The following is a 23805-nucleotide window of genomic DNA, read 5'->3' as shown; positions in this document are numbered from 1 at the left end:
CTGGGATCAAGATTTACACACAGGTTTTGAATTTATTTTGAGATTACTTTTCAAAGGGGAGGGGAAAAGTAAAGTTTTACCTTGGATCAGGTCTGTGTCTCATGCTGGGTAGAGATTGTCTTTTCTTCAGCACCTTCTCCTTAGTGATGGCACTTTTTTCCTTCTCATTCTCCCGTTCCTTGTCTTTCTTTTCTTTCTTGTTTTTATCCATCTGAAATAAACAAGTAATTGTGAAATAAAATAGCATTTTGTGAAAAGGATTGCAGTAATGTGTTCTTCTTGCCCAATACAAAGCAAAAATCTAAATGAAAAATTGTGCTTTGAGTTCTTTATTTCTTTTCTTGGCCCTGTTTATTCAAGGACAATTTGAGTTCACTACGAAGCAATCACACACATACTTTAAAATTAAATTATTATATGTCCTCTTATGACGGATGTGGACTCGAATATCAAGAAGCTCTCAAGACTGCCGGTGTTTTAATATAGTAGTCACGTTTAGCTTTAAAAATTGGACAAACATACAGGAGTGGAGCTCCGTCTGTGTTGGCGCTGAGTGATGTCTGGTGTGCTGGAGGTCACCCTCCAGCTGTCAGAGCAGCGGTGATGGGGCTGGTGGGCACACAGCGTGAGGGGGCTGGCTGAGGCGGAACGAGGACAGAGAGGAGAGTCTGAAGAGGAGTCAAATATTTTAGGTGTCAATATTCCTGTTTTAGGTGTAGTTTGATGCTGATCTACTGTAGGTCAAATGTAGGATCAGGTATTTATGTTCATCATTAGAGTCTCATCAACACAATATGAAGTTATTGGTAAATACCAGTACATAACCACACTGCTAATGTACACTAAGATGTTAAAATCATTTGCTTGTAACTTACGGCCATCTTTGCCATTGCTGAGGACGCTGGCAGCACTGCGGCTTCGGGCGAGAAAAGACAGCGTGGGTGTCATCAGCCGGTCCACTATACTGCTCTCCCATGGACTCAGAGCAAGGCTGCGGGCTGCAGGTAGGCAAAAGACATTACAGGGTTTTGGGTTTTTTTCTAGCTTCACACATCTTTCAATGAACATCCCAAAGCAGAGTTCTGCTTCATCTATATCATCTGAAAATGTTTGGTTAAACCAGAAGTATTGTTCCCCAATGCGACATGTGAGAGAATGATAAGACACAAAATAACAAGAAGACATTTTTAATGTCTAAGATTTATGAATGGAGAGAAGGAGAAAAGGCAGATGATGTGTCCGCTTCAACCTTGGCCTTAATTGATAGCCACTATCGTGTAGCAGCTAATTAAAATGCTTGTCCGGACTTATTTATAGCCACAGGCAGGAGTTGAGTTGGAAGATTTGAGACACATCATCAGTTTTTGGAGGAGAGACGCCTTTCTGTTTGCTGCTGGATGAAAAAAAGATGTCATGAGTCGGTGCTCATATTGTGCAGCTGCTGAAGCAGAAAGCTGTAGTTAACCAGACAGACAGAGGGAGAGTCTCTGCTCCGGGGAGTTCTCAGAATGCATCATCTCTGCTTAAAATGGCTGACTAATGTTACTTTTTTTTTTAACTCAAAGATGCACCTCCGGTGCAGGAGTACACCATGACCTGGTTAACATATGCACCTTTACAGAGAAAATGCATTGCCTGAAATATAAATAAAGTTTGATGATTAAAAAACGCATAGCTGATTTGGTGTGCCACTTTTAAATGCAGTTGATAATTGCATATTTAACACAAAGTTACTGCAACAGAAAAAAACCCAAAGGACCAGTTTGACAGTGAAAAAGACACCAGGAATGAAATGGCTATTACCAGAAAATAAACCAACCGAAAGAAAATCAAAGGACAGCCGAAACACTCCCATATGAGCAACAATAAGCATGCAGAGCATGTCCAATGAAACCCCAACTTAAAATGAAAAAATAAAACAAAATCTTGTGTTTCAAACAGATGGAAATGGGTCAGCTGTCAACCATCAAGCACAGGAGAGGGACTGAAACCAGACAGGGGGAAAGATAAAACTGAAAAAAAGGATAATGATGGACGGGCTGGGAGGTGTTGGCAGTGGCTGAATGATTGACACATTTAAAGAGGACCGGGGCATTCCAGATGTTTCCTTACTTCTGCTGGGGGAGTTCCAGAGTGTGGCGGAGGACTTGGATAGTCGCTTGTTTATAACAGAGTCCACGTGTTTGGGTAGGTTGACCGTTGAAAGAGAGCATCTGCCTAAAAAGCCAAGAGAGGGCCACACAGATGTTCACAAAGGTCACATGGTTGAGAGGAAGAGGAGGGGAAACGTCTGAGACATCGTATGATGCCTTCGGGCTAAGTTACCCACTCTTTGTGGAGGCATGTGCAATAAGAAACCCCTTCGAAGTCTGTCCCTATGTGCTGACCATCAGCTAACCTCCTTACAGTTACATATATTCATCATCTGAAGAAAAAGATCACTCGCCCAAATTTACAAAAATCTGGTGTTGACTTTGTGTATTTAATGCAAACAGTCTACCAAACACATGAAATGAATAAGGCATACCTCCAATATCAGCTCTAAAAATCAGCCTTTGCAAGCAAACTGGTGATGGGAATGGGTTCACAGGAAAAAGGAACGAGCTTGATATAAACAGCCACATTAGGAAATACCAGCTCTTAACACTCCATGTTCTGTACTAGCATCTATCCCAGTTTATATCCTGTAAACATACTCAAGTCAACTGAATATATGCCTTGTCAAATTGGCATGATTTCAATAACCTTGCATTCATGGACATTCAGCATGAAAGGAGGCTGTGCATGAAAGCCTTCCTTAGAGTCCACAAAGTCAGGATACACGTTGACAGAGGTCAGGAGAGGTACAGTGGAACGCTTCCGACATAAAACCCCGATCACTGCCGCCTGTCTGCACGTATTTACCTTCATCATTGGACAGGCAGCAAGCAGCTGGGGGAGTAAGAAAGGAAAGATCGATTTAGCTGTCAACGATTCCCCTGGCGTATGGAGGAGGTGATTACACGGTGTAAGATGGAGTTCTGGACGCTTCATATTTACAGCTTTAACTTGAGGGGGATTGCACATGAGGCGGGAACATCCATCACCCTGTACTGTGCTCTAAAACATCATTTCCATTTTACCAAGCAGCTGCATCCATTTCAGTCTCTGATTTAATTTTCTGTTAGGCTATTAGGAAGTTCATTTATTTATAGGAGGATTAACAAACGACCAATTTGATTTTGTTGCTGGTCGATGGAACGGCACTTTCTGCACCTGCTGCAAGGAAAGCAACAGAATGCAAAATACATTTTCACTCCATGTGATCAATACTGTCCCATCACGATTAAAGGCTAATAAACCTAAAGCTATGTTCAAGAGGTAAACAACCAGGCAGCCTGGTGGGTATCAGAGGAAGTAATGTGCTGTTAGAGTTGAAAATTATTTTTGAATTAAGTTATGATGCGTGGCTTAAGCTGCACTGCTCTTTGTTGTCATTGCTTTTTTCTTGAAATTTTTTTTGTTTTGTTTTGTTTTGTTTTTTTCCAGTTTGCATGACTGGACATGATTTACTTTATTTTTAAAAATCACTTTTTAAACAACTACAAGGAACATTTCAAGAATTTTGACAGGCTACACAACATGTGAGGGACTTATAGAACAACAGCAACTAAAGACTATTAATGTTTGGTCTAACCCAGAGGACCAACAGAACAGGGAATTTCATGTCAGAAAAGAGAAATAATAAAAGTGACTGTGAGTTGTACATGTTAAATAAACAATCTCATAAAACACTCTCACCGAGTGTGAATTTCTAATGATGGTTGTTCCGATGTGACCCGTGTACTCACCCTCTTTCTGACTGGAGTTCTGGTTTAGCGTGCCCGCCAAGGACCATCTCTGCTGGCGGATTTCTGCCCATGTCTTCTTTGTGGATCTGTGGATCGCTGCCTCGTAGCGCTCCTGGGGAAGGATACACAAAGTGATAACAGTCTTTAATATTTCATACTTTGATGAAAGAAGTCATCGTTCTGTAGCCCAGTGTAAATTCAGGCATTGTGTCTGGCTCAAGTGTGCCTAAGTAAAACTCTAAATCCCTCCATCTGCAGCTGACCTAGTTCACATACCATTCCAATGAAAAAGGGTCTTGGCTTTTCCATCAGGGTGAACCGTGTCAACGCGTCAACATTGTCTTTGCTTTTACAAAACTGCTGAAGCCTGAACATTTCAAATTAATCTGAACAAGTTCTGATTCAAACATACTTTGTTCTTCTCCAGTTTCTGCTTCTGTCTCTCCTCCAAGGCCGCCCGCCGTTGTTCGGCCTTGATCCGCTGCTCTTCGAGCTTCCGGCGACGTTCCTCCAGCTGCTGCTCCCTCAGCTGCCGCGCTTTCTCCTCCTTCTCCAGCCACTGGTTCTTCTTGGCAGCTATGATCAGAAAAAATACATGGTTAGGAGAGAAAGATTACAAGTAAGCACTGGTGCCGTTTCTTCTTTCTCTTGTCAGAATGCAGCAGCGTTCGGATTCCCTCAGCATTGGATTTTGCTTGATTTTTTAATGATTGTGACATGATATTGAAGCCACCACCACTTAAAGTCATTATTTGATATGTTTGTGAATTTCAGGCTTCCTTTTTGAAGCCTGAAGAAAATACCCCAAATGTGATTCTACTATGATCTTTGTATGTCGAACACAGTGAATCAAAGTGATTCTGAGGTGACATTTTTATGTTAAACTAATCGAATCAAGTTTCAACAAACCACGCTTTGACATGGAAATCCTTTCTTTGTCCCTGTGCTACTGAAAAAAGGGTTTTAACAAGACTTTTGAAGCTGCCTTTCAAAATACACAAATCATATTTCTTTTAAACAGAAGCGAAAGCAACTGGTCGTGGTTTTCAGATTGCTGTTACGGAGAACTGAACTGCAGAGATGCTGGAGACCGGCTGGGTTAGAATTTATTGGGAGGCACAGAGTTTGGCTTTCATGTGAGAATGGAATAAAAAAAAAAAGCTGAGTTATACCAAGGTCCTGCTTGCCAGCACCTCGCAGTGAAAAGGAGGAGTGCTGCAGTGCGTCTGTCAGTTCATTGTGGCTTGATCGCTTCAGTTTGAGATGCCGCAGCTTTTCCTTCCAGTGGTACAAACCTTAAGGGAAAGGTATTCTCCCTAAACTGCAGTGGAAACTTCTTCATAATTTACCAACTGTGCTGAGAAAAAGGCCAGAGGGAGACAGCAGCCCACAAATATTGCAATTTGTACGGCTCGCTGAGACAGACTATAGTTTTCCACAGCCATGTTGCTTTTTCTCCTATCTGGAAGAAAAAGCTTTACATTCCTAATTTATTTTAACAAAGTGTCTTCTTTAATTTAACAAGCAAATCAAGAAAATTATTTCTTTTATTCTGAACCTTTGAATTTAACGTCTTCACCAGCAGCATGTAGTTTTGGCCTTCCAGAAAACAGATGCTGGTTGTTAAAAAACATAAGATGGAAATCGTCTGTAATCTTCATGGTTAAACTGCAAGCACTGCTGATAGCTCTCCTTTATAATTATTTCTTTATGCATTTAATTTAGGGCTTTTAATTGTAAACAAATGTTTAAATCTGATCATCATAAGCTATTGGAGGTTAAAAATGCTTCCCGTCTCAGTCCTGACGGTGATCATTGCTGACATGTTGCCTACAGACCTACTATACTAAGGTCATTAAAAAGTCATTGCCAAAGGACTCTGGTGCATGAAGTATTTATATGTTCCCAGTAAAAACAGGCAAGGCAGAGGAGTTTCTGTTGAGATGCCATTTCAACATAACTGATCTAATAACAGTTAATAAATAGAAATGTTCTACTTGTACGTCTGCTCCTAGAATACCGCAGTTTGTGTAGATCAACTAAGATCTCTTTTTAAGCTGATAATGTAAACACAGGCTTTGGCTGGAAGTCTTCTTTCATCCCAGTCTGACATTGTATTGGATAAGACCCATACCATCTGGCATGCTCCAGTGATCTCCCAATTAGACTGATCCACGGCATCAATTGTGTCAAACACATCTTACCACATGTGAACGCTCAGATTAGATGGCAACAGAAACGGCATTACTGCAAGTACGATGAGACTAGTTAAAAAGAGAAAACCCAGCATCTAAGGATGCGTCATTATTCCTGCATAAGTATTGCTTTCCCTATGAAAGAAGGAAAAATACACAACTCACCTCTGTCAACACACATTTTTCCATTTGGCATAATGTACACTTTTAGATATAACTTCACAGCCAAGCTAAATAAGTCTAAAAACCTTCAATTTCTCCAGAAGGACGGTAATCAGCGTTTTTGTGGCATCTGGTTTAAACATGTTATCACTGAACATAAAATCCGAATACTTTGGTGGCTGAATTTGGAACAGAAGGACGAAGAAAGTTCAAACTAGGGGCAGGCTGCTGCAACCTCCTGTGTGGAAAAGTTAGCCACTGTGACTGCGCCCTGCAGCATGTTTTTTTTTTGTGGTTTTTTTCCATTTATTTCGAACTAAATAAAGGACTTTTAAAAGAACAAATATTATGTACATTCACACGTATAGTGAATGAAGAGGAAATGATCAGTTTGTGATTCATATGATTGTTTTAAAGACACTGATGATATGCGGAAAGAAAAGGCTTTGGTTAGTTGAATTTATTGTGGAAAAAAAAAAAAAAAAAACAAGTTTTCCAAAAAGAAAGGAACATCATGAAGATTAAAAATGAATGAAACTGCGTTAGAGCTGGGCAGTATCACCAAACAGTGGTTTGTGTATTTATTATATTTAGTTGGATAATGAGTGATCTTATTAAACGTTGTGGAAATTATTTATCCTCCTTTACCTTCTAAGAAGACTAATTCTGATTGGAAATTGTTTTTAAAGAGTTACTTTTTAGTTTTTGGTGTGTTACCCAGCTCTAGTTAATACTACTGAGCTCCATTAAGCAGATGCACCCAAAAATAACTGAAACTGATGAAAAAGGGGTCGTCACCACCACCACATAGACACAGGTGAGTGGCTTACCTTGCACCTTGCTGAGCTCTTCTGCAGGAGGAAAGGGTGAGAAAAGACAGAAGCAGCTGTCAGTCATGCAAAGCAGTGCATAACCAGCATGGAGCCGGTGATAAGGTGACGGCCGTGGTTCAACAAAACTTGGCATAACAGAAAGTAGAGTCGTGCCACTTCATCAAACTGCATTACTAACAGTTGTGATGAATCTGTTGAAGACTTGTGTGCTTTTATGGCTCAGTGATGTTGCATGGAACAATATTTAAGTCATTAAAACTTTTATTGCCAATTTTTATACACTAAAATATGCTTAACTCAAACTGTGCGCACATTTATCTTAGTGCCCAGTGAGCTAAAGCGAGGATGAGTCCAACTAAAGCTTGAGCAGAGTTGTGACGACGCTCTATGCTTCAGCTTGCATGCAGACAGAAGGTTGTTCAGTCACTTAACTAAGCCCAAATTATCTTTTTTATTCTTATCAAGGGTCTGTGAAACACATGCATGCTGATTGCAGTCTGATGTCAATCCAGAGGCTAAAAGGGTAAACTGCTTTCGACATTTCCCACCCCAACACCAGGAGGAGCTCTCTTCCTGTGTAAAGTGCTGTTCTTCCCACTCCTTGTTTATACTTACCAAGATATTTGGCCTTCTCCTCTCGGCGTTCCTTTGCAAGCTTCTGTCTGTCCTCTGACTTCATGATGTCTGAGATAAAAATAAAAATGGGAGAAAGAGGACGAAGAAGCCATATAAATGTCAGGTAAATTTTAAAAATCATCCAATTTACTAAATAACAGTTTCAGACTCAAAGCCCTTTCTGAGCACCTCCATCTGAGACATAACTTAAATCATTTATTTAAAATAAAATATCACATACTTTCACATAAAGATCTTTTTGCACGTTAGCTGCAATCACTGTTTGCTTATGTCTTGTGTTATGTAGATCTATTATTGAGTAAACGGTGGAATGACATGCAAGCAGCATAGGCCAAATCATTCTTGTTTAAGAAATAGCCATTGCATTTCCAACATGCCTCAACTGAGGACTGATCTGAGGAATGCTTGTGTTGGTACATCTCATCTTTGTGGTAATGATGCAGCCGTCCTTTGGCAAACAAAAATGAGTAAATGTGTACTTCACTGCTTCTTAAATCAAAACAGCAAAGGCTTTAGAGTTCTAATTGTCTCTACAATGAGATGCATGTCACAAGACAATGGCAGGAAAGTGACTATATTCATGCAATGGTGTTCAACCTAAAGGTAATGGAGGATTTTTTTTCCTAAATGAAAGAAAAACAACAAAGGTATGAAGAAAATTGTACCAGTAAGCCAATCTATTCTTAAAAAAGCTGCAGCATGATGCAGGCACATTAAATATTTGCCACCTTGATGTGGGCGTATGTTTGAGTTGAATCTTTCGTGCCTGCAGAGTAGATGCTTGCATACAGTATATCTGGTCTCTGTGGCATTTCTGATGTATGCTCAAACACAACATTCCTTCTGTCTACCTCAGTAGAAGCACGCTGTTATGACATCAGAGGAGAAAAGCAACACGAGTCGTCGACCTGCCAGCCCATTTCAAGAATTTAAAACTACATTATTATATGAGATATAATATAGATATATATATATATAATATAGATATATTATATATATATATATATATATATATAATATAGATATATATATATATATATATATATATATATATATATAATATAGATATATATATATATATATATATATATAATATAGATATATATATATATATATATATATATATATATATATATATATATATATATATATATATATATATATATATATATATATATATATATATATATATATATATATATATATATATATATGTATATATATATATATATATATATATACATATATATATATATATATATATATATATATGTATATATATATATAGTCTTGTAGTGCAGCAGTTCCCCTGAAACTGAGCCAAATACCTCCCAAGGTAGACAAAAAAATCTTCTATCCTAATCTTGAATTTATATCTGTGGATCCATAAATAAGTTAAATCGGAATTTTGCAATCAAGACAACTTCCGTGTAATATTTCAGAAATTATTCAGTGAACTTTAAGATGCACTACTTAAAATAACCCGCACTCAGTGAGTGAAAATGATGCAGTCTTGATCTTTCCCTTTCTTGAGCCTTCACCGTCCAGATGTTCAACAGAGACATACAAATTCATCCTTCAGCCACATCTAATGGGGCGAGGCATGAATCTTAGAGATGAAAACAATCTGTAATGCCTCCTCTTCTAACAACAACCCCTGACCCACTTTGTTATTTATAGGATGATGGAAAGATCATGTGCACGGTTTTGGTCAGTGTTACGTGCTGCTGTTCGCAGTTCACCACCATGTTAATCATAACATTACACGCACAAAACAAAATGCACCGGCTTCAAGAATACAGCTGGGTGCAGAAAATGGCCTCCAGACTGTGAACACATGCTCTGCTCCAAATAGCAACTTGGTTATTTGTTGCCTCAAAATTTGATTTTTAAAATGAGTCATGGAGAATATAACAGTTAATGTAAATCTGTGCCATCATGGGTTGATATGGTATAAAATAAAAGCCAGCCAGCAGCTCCCAGTTGAACTACAAGCCTCATCACTTCACTAATTAAAAAGGGTCACAAAGTGCTTTAATCTTTGTTGAATGGAGCACAGTGTAAACCTTCACAAGTAATGAGCTTTACAGACCTAGTTAAAAAACAAAAGGAACCTGAGAGGAAGACTGGGCCACTTCTGAAGAATAAAGACTCTGTTACAGAGCTCTTTAAATTAGGTCCAACTAGTTAAAAAAAAAAAAAAAACAAGAAATCTGGATGTAACTAACATTCACAACGCCATGTGCAGCCACCCAGTTCAGCAAAACCCGTACAGCTTTTAGGAGCAACACGCACCAACTCTTAGAAGCCGAAGGAAATGAAGGCTCTGCAATGAATGGATTAATAGATAATCAGAATGAAGAGGAGAGCGTAAAGAGGCTTACACTCCAAAACCCTTTAACATGTTCCTAAGAGTTTGCATGTGCTGTTATCCAGCAACTACAAAGAGTTCAATTGCTGGCATTATGGAAACAACTATGGTGCCGCTGCCAGGTCAAATTAAATGCCTTCTTGGCATCACTCAGTGAAATGGGATTCTTATTCAGATTGCCCATGCCCACCCCTCATTAGGGAGCAGCACATGGCAGTGATCAGCATTAGCTATCCACTTAACAAAGCTCATTTGTTCATATTATACAGAGAAATTGTCTTTACTAACTTGATTTAACTTGACATATCTAAGTGCAAAGCTGCAACGTTCTCACATAGCGCCTCATATCCCAGGTTTTTTTTCTACCACCTCAGAATAAGCGGCAGCCACTTTATTGGATTCTGTCTGGCATCTGAAAGCATGAGGTCACCATTAAGCTGCTGAAGTTACGTCTACTCTCGAGGCAGCGTCAAAGTAAAGATGAAACAGCACCATTATCAGAATCCTGCTTCCAGTCATGTCAAATTCAGCTTCCATTATAAGTTTGGCTTTACTCAAAAAAGTAAGCCTTTAAATTTTGTTTACCTCTTTTTGACCTGGGGACTGGTGATCCCGGAGAGCCAGGTGATCGAGAGATGACGTCAGGTTTTGTAGGGGTAGTCAGTCGTTGGTGTGTGTCTTTCTTAAGTGGAGAGTCCATCTTCTGGGTGTTTTCTGTCTTTAAGGGACTGCTTTCCCCCTCTGGGTCAGGCCTCAGAGAAGTTGTTTTCAGAAGAGAGCAGGGAGCTGGCCAAAGAGAAAGACACAAAATCAAAACAGGTGAGCCAACAAAGTAGACAGAAGTAAGATGTGTAGCAGAACTCAACTCGTTTCTCTTCATTCCATTCGCAGCTGAGCCCATGAGCAACAGTGTAGGTGACACAAACCACCTACAGTGGGGGTGGAGTTAGAGGCTGTGAGGAGAAACTTCTTGATTTTAATCTAATAACTCCTTGAACAAACTTGAACAAAGCATTAAAACAAAAAAAAAAAACAAAAAAACCCCCACAAAAGCAACAATCTCAAGCAGATTTTAAAATTTTCCACAGCAGAACACAATATTCCTCAGCAGTACAAGCCTCTTCTTATTACTATTCATTAACATTTTTACTGTCTGCAGCCAGTTTATCGACAGACACCTCAGTCCCCAGTGGAACATAATGCAGTAATTACCTTTTGGGACTGATTATTCTGTTGAGGTGAATTGAACTGCTTAAGAAGAAAGACTTTAAGCATCCACCACAGAAGAAGCCAAACAATGCAACAGCAGCTGGTTTTGGCTTATCAGTCACTCCCAGAGAAAGTTTTTTGATAAAAGAAGGTGCTGGGCTGGTTGTTTGGGCCAACGATGAACTCAAACATTAGTTTGTCCAGGCTTTGACTGCCAAACAATGGCCCTCATAGGAGGGACACTTGGCTTTGTCCACTCAGCACTGTATCCCTGCACTCCCTGTGGAACCATGTCAGGGCACATTTTCTTCTGCATAGTCTCTGAGGGTAAACACTGGGGCAACATGCTCTAAATTATTTAGACCTTGGCTTAAACAACTCAGACAGTAGGGGGCTGCCACACTGAGAGCGCTCTGAAGATTTACTCAGCAGATGCTACGTTGTTCAACAGTCTGCACAGCCAATGAGCTACAGAGCCAACATGGTGCGACTTTCAGAAGACAATTCAATTAGTTTTTTACTTAAGTATGAAGTAGAACATCTGCCTATTTGTGAGCAAAACTTATTATCAAACCCTGGGAACAAAACGGTAGATAAAGTCTGCGTGACAGCTGAAAATATGGACCATCATCACAACGGCAATTACAAGTGATCAGTAGCATTTAGGCTAATGTGCCCTGTGGCAAAAATGATCTGAGCTCAGCTTTACACGTATGGAAAGGCCAAGTCATCTGTCTGGGAAATGGAGTCGGTTACTGATGACCCCAAGCCAGACAGAGCCCGATGGGCAGATAAACTCCATGAAAGATTTCAGCTGTGAGACAAGACGTTGTGTTGCCATTGTCAAAGCATGCCACGATTAAATAAGCATTCCCCAGGCAGCGATGTGCTGTGACAGAGAGGGGCCATTGTTGTGGCCTTTGCATGGCAACGGGACAGCAGCCAAAACACTGCAATGACAGCAAGAATAGAGAGGAAGCAGGGGGATGGTAGTGAGATGAACTGAGAGTAGAAGATGAAAACTGGAATCCGTTCAGTGTAAGTTTGTGATGAAATGCAACTCTGTGAGGGGGAAAAAGGAAAGCTGAGAGCAGGAGCCGGTAATTAAATGATACTTCTACAAGAAGAATATATGAAACATGGAAAACCAATTTTCAGACTTTGCAATTAAAGTTTTCATGAGTTCAAAATAAAAAACCACACACACACCTGTAAAAGCCTGTAGCTAAACAGGTATGTGACACAGAACCCCATGCATTTCACCACTGAGCGCTGTCAGGTGATAATCCATCCAGTTTTAATCTGGAAATTTATGGTCTTAACAGATCCCTCAGGACATATATGACATCTGGGGGACAAAGTGTGGTAGCAGCAAGTACACCTGTGACAGACTTGCATTGTGTTTCCTTACATTCTGCGCATGCTTTACTATACATCTGGGAACTGGAGCCACAAAGAGGTGAGCAGTCAGACAATTACTGTGATCTAAACTGTCAATGATGGAGAATGAGAAGGTAACATACTCTCTGGTATGTAGGTGGCACTGACAATGAATACCAATGAAATCTGAAGCTCTCTGGGGGGGAAAAGGGGATGAGAGCTGAGGGAGAGGAGTGCTGCAGCGTAGCAAGGGACCGAAACAAGGGCTGATTGATGGAGCGCAGTGACTATTTGGGCAGCCAGATAATTGGGAGAATGACTGAGTTGAATGGAATAACAGTTATAAAAAAAATAATTTTTTTTTTAAAAATTATCTTGGTAGCTAGTAATTATTTGATCTGTTTTGGACATGTAAATGGACATCCATTTTGAATCAAAGTTAATGTCCATGAGGACATTAACTCATGTTTGTTTGTTTTTTTTGTCTTCAACCCACCAAGACTGTAAAGTGAGATTTGAAGATCCTAGTCCCACATCAATTAACTACAGCAGACAGATTTACGCTTCCAGCACACAGATTTACACACTGGTTATACGCTGGTCGGACCAAAAAAAAAAAACAGCTTTTTTTTACAGACTCAAACATGTAGCAGGTGTTACAAACATCTTACATTGTGCCTCTGAATCAAGAAATTATGGCTAATAGGATTTTTTTTTTTACATTTCACATTGAAGGCTCAATATATTATTCTTTCCAGTCGTTCCCCAACTATTTTATTTGGGGAGATGACACTTCAATGTGCCAAAAACTTGTAGGGAAACACTGCATTCATGAGATTCATTATTATAGAGACACAAACCATTTACACTTAAGACAGATGAAAAAAAAATCCTTTATTTATCCACAAAAGGGAAATTTGGTTGTCCAGCAGCTCACGTTAAAAACCAAAAAAAACTAGTTAAGATAAAGTACGGTATAAAAAAAATTCACTAACTCACACAAAATAAGAATAATAAAATAGAATAAACATAGCCGTCACTCATTAATTCTATTTTTAACATCTGTGTGTATGTTGTAATGAACAAAGCACATAACAATTTAAGTCAACCCCAGGAACACAATCCGTTTGGATAGATTTCGTGACATAAAAAAAACAATATAAATTTGCAAAAAACTTCCAGACCAATTTCGCTAAAATCTGCTAATGTGTTAGTTGCCTTATCCCTTTAATTCCGTGATTTTCATCCCCTTTGCAGACAGTGTAATGAGTAATCATGCATTTGGAAAACTGTCCAAGCGGTGACCCTTTACATCAAACAAGAACCGTGCAGTGCTTTGAGGGGAATGGTTAAGTAATATTTGCACAGAGCTGAATGCACTGACAAAATCACGTCATTAAACTAACACAGTAATCTATGAAATCTGAGCTGCAGCTGCTCAGATTGAAATACCAACTGGACTGACCAAAGCAAAACATTACATTAAAAAAAGCAAAACATTACATTAATTATTCTAATGTGATGCACTAATTTATGAAAAACCCAAAAATATCAATTAATGTGTTCAGGAGAGGCTTTTTTTTTTTTGTTTCTTTAGTAAGTGCTTCATAGCCATATTTATTTTCAAGCTTCCTAAAGTGACTGCACCATAAGAAGACTACAGTCAAAACCCATTAGTCCACCCTTCTGTGACATCACTTACATCATTTATATTAATAAATCAATGTAAATCCACTTTCTCCACCCTGAATATGGAAAAACACTTCTATGATGCTTATTGGAGTACTGTGGAGAAGGACACATACCTTGTCAGCGTTACACAAGCTTGATAAAAAAATCTCACACAGACAGGAGTTTTTACTGCAACCCCCCACCCACCCCCCGTCCTCTGTAGAGGATCTAAACACAACTACACTTTAAAATTATTATTACTTCAAATTCAAAAAGATAAAAAATCATGGTCCTGCATAATTATTGCTTTTAATACATTACTGCTTCCGTTTTGTCTGGACTCTTCATGTATGCTGATGAAATTAAACTCATTGAAGTAAACCAGCAAATAAACCCCTTGTAAAATACAGAAAATTTCTGTTAAATTTCCAGTAGAAAACATTTTATTCTGTCACTCTAATTGTGACTTTATTTTGTCATATCTTTGTGACTCTATTTCTATATTTAAAATTAGTATTTGATAATCAACAGACCGTACAAACTGGGTCAGAGGAGAATCTGTGGCATGCTGTGCATGATTGTAGTTGAACATCACCCCATCACCTGTCACAACTCTGTGGGCCCAATCAGGGCTCCCCTGTGGAGACTCTAGCAGCTGCAGGTGTCAAGCAAAGCCTAAAGAATACACCTGAGCCTTTACGCATTTAAAAGCAATACAAAGGAATAAATTACCTGTAGAAAGTCAGCTGAGATGGTAAAATAACCCCTGCGGGGTTGGATGGACACATGCATGCCTAAGCACAGCATGGGAGCAAAATGGCAGGTTGAGGATCAGCAGGTAATTAGCACAACTCGGTGCCATTCCTCATTGGGAGCACGGAAAGTTGGACAGAATATACAGCATCAAAAATTATTTTCACGACTGAAGAAGACAAGAATCTATTCTGGTACTTCACAATTTAGCTGATAATATTGTGGGAGAAAGAGCCAAGTTGTAACTGGGATAACAGGTAATACTGCTACATAAAATGTGATCAAATAAAATGTTTAGCAGAAATCAAATTTCAGAAAGAAATGATTTTTCTATGTTTGAGTTTACTAATAAATATTCACACAGCAGAGCCTTATTTGTGCATGTAGTGCACCAAGCCTCTTAGCAGACCTAGAAAACCAACACAACAACAAGCTACAAGAGCTCTTCCTGTTAGTTATTTTAGTTTTAAAAGAGGTATAAATGTTTTGGTCAAGACCATTAGTATTTCATAGTAAGAACCAGGAAATGAAGCAGGAAGGACAAAGGATATGTCCTTGGAGCAGCACACAGCCTGAAGGCTCTTTCCTATGCAAGTGTACAAGCCAAAATATCAGCAAAGCAGCCACTTCTCTACCTGTATGTCAACCTCACAGAAGAAGTTTCTATAATGGCAAATATTGCCTGAAGGAAAGAAAAACACATGACGCATGTATGACACAATCAGCAAACTATGACAGTACTTTCATGTGACAGTGTTTACTCGCCTAAAGCTTACAGGAGAAATAAATATATCATATATATATATATATATATATATATATATATATATATATATATATATATATATATATATATATATATATATATAAATATATATATATAAATATATATATATATATTTCTCGTATATATATATATATATATATATATATATATATATATATATATACGAGAAATATATATATATATATATATATATATATATATATATGCTATATATTTTAATAAAAGGAAGCTTTACAGCTGTACTGCACTGATCATCACCAGCTGTGATGAAAAGGAGGGAAAATGCTGTCATGACATCCACAGTTCTGCTCATGTCTCGTAAGGATAGAAAAGTAGAGTACAAATATGGGACAAGTCATGCAAAATGCATGAAGCCAGGAACCTTACTGCTCTATCCCAGCCTCCTTTAACAGATAAGAAAAAGAATGGCCACACAATCGGAGGAATTAAATTACTCATTTGAGACAAGGGCACTAAGTAACTGCAAAATGTAAATATGCTTAATCCCTTAAAAATCTGTAAAATGCAGGAAACACAGCAGAATCACATAAAACCTGTAAAGACCAACAAGAGTTTGAGCACAGAGTGTTGGAATGAAGTGAAAAGGCTGGAAAGGGAACTGGAAAGGGCGGGAACAAAGAGAAGAAAGAAGAGGAACTCAGGGAAACACAAATAATGGATCTGCATCTCATTTGGGATGGACCGGGGGACTAATGAACTACCTCATCGCTTACCCCCAAGCCATCGCCCCCTCACCCTGTTGTGTCCCTCCTGCACCGAATAGGGTGATGTAAGAGGGCAGGGGGCCCAGACACACAGGAAGCACAGTGTAAACAACGAGTGGGGACTCTGTGCCAGACCCAGCCATGTGTGAGTGTTTTCAGACCAAAGTTTAATAGGTGACTACAGCTTACAATAAATGTTCAAGATCAGAATTTAGAAAAGCTTTACTTTGACTACAACCTCACTTTGAGGTTTTATATTGATTTAATAGCTTTGAAAATTTCTCAGATACAAACATATTTCTCCTGATTAATTACTTTGTCTATGTATGCGCATATAACTTGTAATTTGACCAAGTTTAAAAGACAGATCTCAACTTCAAATGTCTTTTGTTCAAATACTCACAAGTTCAAGCCTTATAAATTTACTACCTCTTCAGACAAACAGAAAATCACAAGAAGGAACAGTGACTTGGCTAAGTGGAAACCAAATTATCCCACAACAAACAGATGTTGAGTGATCAATTAAAACTTTAGCCGGTGCTTAATTGAACACAGAAGTGGTTGTGCATAGCAGTAAACACAACTGACACTTTGAATACCAGCAGTCCTTACTACAGTCAACCGGTGAATACTGATGTCTTAGCCACTGACTGAAACAGCTTTCATCTCATCACCTGGACTGACTATGACAATGGCAGGCATTTAGCCTCTGAGCCAGTGCATGTGCCAAAACCACAATGCTGATAAAAGGCACCGCTTATCTGAACTAGCGGCAGCTCCCTGGGGATGGCGCATCTGCTGCTGCCGCCAACATGCTTCAACATAAACAGATAAGTAACCTAGACAATCTGACCAGAGGTGGGAAAGAGTGTCATGGGCAACCAAATTTGATCCTGTTCTCAATTACATCAGAGGACAAGGAGGGATTTCTGGGTCACGAGGGGGCTGCTTTGATAGCTGGAAGCAGTCTAAATGTGCCAGGCTGTTGCTCCTGGCAACCTGTGCCATTTGGATGGTGGGAGGTGGTTTGAGAAATGGAATTCCTTTTTTTAAAAATATTTTTTAACATGTTTCAGCAAAAAACCATTTAGCTGGAAAAGAATTAAGACAATACATAAATGTTTTGGGCAGCCTCATGTAGCAATGATTTGGTTTGTTGAGACCTATGTTCATTTCAACATTAATGCCGAAAGCCCATTGACTAGAGGAGCAAAGCTGCACTGAGCCTTTAGCAGCAACATGTCAGGTTCTGATGGCTACATGTTGCATTAAAAGAATAAATTAACAAAAAGAAAAAAAAACTTGCTGCTGAAAAGACAGCGGTGTGCAGCAATGTAAAAAAGTGACTTGGAAAAGATTTTTTTTTTAAAAACTGTATGAAGCAGCCAACTTCACTATCACACACATTCATCCACCATAAAATCACTTACAGCAACACTTTTTCAGAGTTCATCTTTAAAATATGGGTATACCTGTCAAAAAAAACATTTGCATCAAGACAGAATAGTTTAGATTTTAAGAAGTGCTGTGCATGCATAATTCCTCTACAGAGGTTGCTCACAGAGGTGTTTGCCATTTTGTTTCAATATACTTATTTTTGTAAACATTACCTCAAGCTTAACTCAGCCCAAGCAGTAATCTTGTGACTGTTCAACATACAATTATGTCCAACAGTCATCATTAAGTGGATTTTTGCCTACCCCATCTGAAAACCCAGAGCTTATTTGCTGGTGACAGGTTGAACTCGTAGGTTTCATGATGACAGGTAACACTATAGGAGGAGAACACACAAAGTCGAAACACTTTCAAGTGTAAAAGCGGACACTGATCTAACACTGATCTTAGAATATTTAAAAAGCATTATTTTAAGAGAAGATGGCATGAAAAAGTGTAATGAATCTGGTTAAATTGTGACATATGGGTAACTCACTATGTAATGAATCAAGACATGGTTGCAGTATAAGTAGTTCTGCCCTTTAGTAGAACAGGGACTGTTCTAATATTAGCAAATGGGTCTGGTGACTGGAACTTTCAGACAACCAGATCAGATGCTCGGATATTTTCCAGCCCAATACAGGTGGCAAGAATAAGCAACGCAATCCAAACCAAGACTTCCCTCTACTTGTCATTCCCACACAGTCATGAGGAGAGAGGCAGTAGAGCTGCTTAATAATAAATTCAGGCTGCAGCACTGCAGAATCTCCACAGTCAGAACAAAAAAAAAAGAGGTTAGGAAAAGCAGATGCTGTCCAAGTAGGACATGGGCCTCTCGATGGGTCAGAAACAAGTACGTTTACCTCTTGCAGTCAAGCACTTTGAGCACTACTACCCACCTCCTGCATTAAAAACTAACTTTATAATAGACACATCTAAAAGTCATAACAAGTCAGAGTTGAAACTCACATATTGTTCCAATAATCTGAAGATCCTCATCCTCAGTCTTTCTGAGTACATGATGCTCTGCTGCAGTGATCAAATATTGACTTGAGCTGATTGCTGTTTGTTGGCTTTGGTTAATCAATGTTTTACATTAAAACTGATTTGCTTGCCAAGAGTTAAATGTGAGAAGGTTTTCCCTCATTACAGGCAAGAAGATTGGATATCAAACACTTCTAAACAACCCAACATATTGCTGTGCAATTTATGCAAAAATCCATTGTCTCGCAAATCCATTGATTTTTACTATTAATAGTTTCAGGAACATCTGCCAGACTGTGTGGACAACCGGACAGTTCATTTTCACACCAAGACCTTCACTAGATAATAAAGATACCAAGGTTTAAACGTGGTAAAAGCACAGCATAGTCCAAATGTAATTTAACCTTCACGAATGTTTCACTGTAAATACTTGTTCCATGTTTGAAATGACCAAGTCATTTTCAAATATTAAATCAGCTTACGTACACAAACTGGCTCTCTTTCAGCCGCCATGACTGAGCTGAATCTTTGGTGTTAATGGAAAAGACTTCTTATGTTATTGAACTTTCTACAGAGCTGGTATCCACTTCTACTCTGAGGTCAACATCTGGACAGAGCAATTTACACCGTCTGGGTGCTACAGTAGTGATGCTCCCTTTATATACAAGGGTAAACTTTTGGAATGCAGTTCACTCATTTTCTTCTAGTTTTTTCACAAGAATCAAGTCTGGTCTTCCTCTTTGGGTCTCTTTGAGTCCCCAGAGTTATTAAACTTAACTCTATCCAGCAGTTTCAATCGTCATTTAGACAAGTCTCCCTTCTCTTCACTCTCCTGAGTCCGACATGGACTTTTCACACAGGAAACATTAAATAGACATGGGTGTACTTTCCAACATTTAGCAGATTTCTGCCAATTTCCCTGAGCACACAGTAGTTCCACCACCATGGTCTGCAACATTTTACTAAATGTTATTTTCCTTTTCTCTGTCTATCATGTTCCTCGCTTTAATCCATCACATCACAGCAGAGTTATAGTTTGAGCTTAAACAAGGGTTAAAATGAAGTGACTAACTCTGAAAAACATGGGATTTTAACCTTTTTGTAATTCCAATATAATGTGACTATGTTGAATTTGACACTTAAAAATTCTGTCTGACAGACTTGGACTACAGATGTGTCACCGTCTAACTGCACTGCAGATATAAAAGCAGACCACAAGGCCTGAGCACTGGCATGACTTCAGTCAGTTCTTTGTGACTAATACGTTTCTATTCTTTTTGTGCGGCTCTCCAAGCTTCATACATGGCTGATTCCCACTATGAAAAGTGCTGAACGTGGTATTTGAATTCATCTGCACATGTGGGAACTGGGAAGCATCTCTTACTGACAAAACCGTGTTTTTGCAGCTTTAAAGTAACAAATCAAGCAATCTTCACACCCACAGATAAGATCTGGTGAAGTATGATAGTAGCCACTTTGCCATTTTAATCAATTTTAATTCCATCAGCCACACACGCAGGTTGACTTTTCTTCTTCTGAAAAAGGTAGCAAAGATTAAAAATGGCAAGAAAAATCCATTTGCCTGACGGGATAATCTGCGATTGCAGCTGCATATGCTGAATTAAATGGATTAGGCAGGATGCGGCCCACTCACAGGTTCACACTCTTTGTGCTCCTTGCAGTCACAAAAAAAAAAAAAAAAGAGAGAGATTAAATAACAGGTTAAATGTTATGCCATTACACTGCATCCACCCTTTGACAACAAATCCTGCTGCTTCATATGCTACATTCTGTATCAACAGCACGTGTAAGCAATGTGTGCTTTCACAAGTCTCTCCAGCAGAACATGCAGACATGTACTAACCCACTTCTTCACCACCATGTTAATCAGTCCTGCACAAAACAATGGCTCTCCTCTACTGCGAGCAGATCTATAATTAGACAGTGAGACTATGAGGCTTAAGGGATCCTACTCCTTTTTACTTTAGAAAAATACTTAAAAGCAGCCCCAGAACCAGAACCTCATTGCATATTCTCCTTTTATTACATAACAGCTGCTATGGCAGAAAATGCATTGCTGACTGATCCTCTTCACTGCAGCCTTGACAGCTAAAGCTGGTGGATTCTGCCTTATTATGAAATAAACAAGGATTATACTATGATCTCTGTCTGTCCCTGTAAGTCTTCAGAGATGCTTTATTCTTCACCGTGACTGCGGTGGAGCAGTCGGCCTTATGTTGCTTAAAACAAACTTTGTATAATTACTCATTAACAATTTAATGCATCAGCTCCTTTTCTTCCATGGATCCGGATCTTCCAGTAAGAATGAGTCCCCCACTGGATGTCCAATAAAGAGTCCCTTTTCAGCTCGGTTGTGCGAATGCTGTGATAAAAGTGGTTGGTCACAAAGAGCTGACTGTCAAAACAACAGCAAAGAGGAGAGCGGAAGAAGAAAGAAGAATGTAGAAAGAAAAGAAATTCTCATCGCAGATTTTCCCCAAGCCGAAAGAAGCTTTCAACAGTTCCAGTCCGAGAACACGTCATTTACTCAGTCACAACAAATGAGCTAACGAATCAAGTAGACTCCTGCCATTTATCCAGACACTCTCAGGTGTTCTTCAAGGATGTTTTACAGAAGAAACACATTCCTGGAAGCTGATAAGCCTAGGAACTGTTTCTTTCATCACATGTTTAATCATTGTTGTACTCCTGCTTCCTATTCATAAGACAATAAGGTTTTATGTTTGTCATGAGCAACAGGATGGGTCTGAATTATTTGATACAAGTTCTTATTTGATACACTTATGTAGATGTGAAAATCTGCGATCATAAAATGAAAACAAACTCCAGTCAGCTGTTGCAGCAGAGTTTTAACCAAAATCACTTGTCAGAGAGTGACTGCAGACAGATCACACAAAAAAAAACTGTGAGTCAGAGCACATGATAACATTCTGAATACACTGCAGGCTGCTGGACAAGATTCCCACAATCTGGGTGGAGCACATCTACCCTCCTGCTTGATGCAAAGCCAAAACAAGCTGACCACCCTCCACAGAGCCCCCCTGTCAGCAGGAAGGAAGTTTTTTGTTGTCAGAATGACGACGCTGCATTGTGTGTCCACTTCTATTTCCACAAGCAGACAGCATGTCAATGCACAACACTATAGCATGGAGACACCAAAGCGGGATACACTGCAAGACAGACTCCACATTGGCAAGTTTCCAGCAGACAATTGCTATTGCTGGATGAAAAACACATCACACAATCCCTAAACTGTGTGATCATTGGTCCACAGTTTATAATTTTACATATCTGCTCCAACTACGCCAGATCTGGCCAAAGTGTTATGTGGACTCTTTATCCTGCACTGTAGACATGAGTTGATTTCATTTCCATTTTTTTGTCTAGATTTTTGGAGTTTGGTGGTGCATCTCTGCACCAGCAGAAAACGAGCATGACTGCACCTGTGCACCACTGAATTTGTAAAACATCCTCTGGCTGAGCAGAACTGCAAAAGAGGAGGCAGCAGGGGATGCCAGACCGCCTGTAACTGCATCGTTAGAAGTGAGCTAAACATAACATAAGGAGGGGGATGGGGTGGGACTCGTGAGATTACCTCATCTAGTGCAAATTGTGTTATTATAACCCTTATAACTGGGATTTCTGCACAAGAAACCAAATCATTAGAGGACACGAATCAGCGGTCAACTGGCCATCATCCCACCGTTTGGTCTCTAGCATATGTTAATAAAGCCATTTATACACTGCATTTCATCAAAGCAGAATTAAAATCCGTCCCAGCCAAGAGTCATAATTTTGTCAATGACAAAGTAGCGTTAGCTTCACGATTATAGACTGTCTTCCCGCACCTCATCCTGAATTAGCATTCATAATTCATCACAAATTTATTACCGACCACACCATCTAGCCCAGCACTCACCTCTGACGATAGGACAACTAAACTCAGCTCAGATCATTTGGTTCCAGCGTTACAAAGGACATGAATGACTAAACACTACTAACACATTTCCACAGCTACCAGATTCTGGTCTTTCGGTAGAGACTTACATGTTGCTCCTGGCAGAGTATTTTCCTCCATTCTGGCGGCAGTTCCCTCTCTTTCTGTCCTTTTGTTCACTCAAACGTGCAAGTTTCGGCTCTTCCTCGCTGGCAATCCTCTCATTCCTCAGGCAGAATATGGGTGGGTGGTGGGGGGGAAACTTGGTCGAGTCACTCCAGCTGCCTGGACGAAGTAGTCAGGAAATCCTCCCGAACACGTCCAGAAAATGTTTCAAATACAATTAAAAGGTACCAGTTTGTTGACGGAGACCCTGGTGGCTGCGGCAGCGCTTCGTATAAGCTAAATAAGAAGGTGTCTGGGGGAATTTGGGATAAAGGCAGGCAGGGAAGAGGAGGGAGGGAAGTTCCTCAGTCCACGACACACTACAGCTGATGTGCGGATGATCCCAATGGCCTCCGGATGGGACCGTACCATTACAAACAGGGGGTGAGACTGATACCGACGTCCTGTTTGTTACATACAGTGTAAACTTAATATTTTTATAGAAAACAAAGGGAGCTGTTCCCAAATTTAAATTTGCGTTAAAGTGCTCTTTTAATAAGTTTAATCGGCATTTTAAAAAGTTTTTTTGCACTTTGAAGAAACAATATACACCCCCCAGCAATCTGATTGGTTCCTTCTCCCACAAAACTTAAACGCGTTTACAGTCAGTCCACAGTTCACGTTCATTACAAGCTCTTACATTAAAAAATGTCTTTGTAATCACTTTGTGTGACGTGTTGTATGGCCTTCAATGTTGCTAACACTTCACAGC

General features: G+C 39.4%; 1 protein-coding gene across 2 annotated transcripts in view; it reads right to left on the bottom strand.

Moving 5' to 3' along the window:
* The window catches only part of map7d1a (MAP7 domain containing 1a), a 37205-nt gene extending 13805 nt beyond the window's left edge, over positions 1–23400 (bottom strand). Inside the window, exons 1-8 of one of the 2 annotated variants that reach the window (XM_079240613.1) lie at positions 23039–23400; positions 10613–10813; positions 7636–7704; positions 4243–4406; positions 3831–3942; positions 876–998; positions 523–668; positions 81–211 (exon numbers count right to left, since the gene is read on the bottom strand). In XM_079240613.1, coding sequence (XP_079096739.1) covers positions 81–211; positions 523–668; positions 876–998; positions 3831–3942; positions 4243–4406; positions 7636–7704; positions 10613–10813; positions 23039–23069 — 977 coding nt within the window. In that variant the 5' untranslated portion in view covers positions 23070–23400. The remainder of the gene's footprint in view (positions 1–80; positions 212–522; positions 669–875; positions 999–3830; positions 3943–4242; positions 4407–7635; positions 7705–10612; positions 10814–23038) is intronic. The other variant, XM_079240614.1, reaches the window with a different exon arrangement.
* Between the last annotated feature and the right edge of the window lie 405 nt (positions 23401–23805).

The sequence above is a fragment of the Telmatherina bonti genome (assembly GCF_933228915.1).
Source record: "Telmatherina bonti genome assembly, chromosome: 5".
Classification (NCBI taxonomy): Eukaryota; Metazoa; Chordata; class Actinopteri; order Atheriniformes; family Telmatherinidae; genus Telmatherina; species Telmatherina bonti.
Note: the sequence above shows the minus strand (reverse complement) of the source record. Positions and strands in the feature narration are given on the sequence as shown.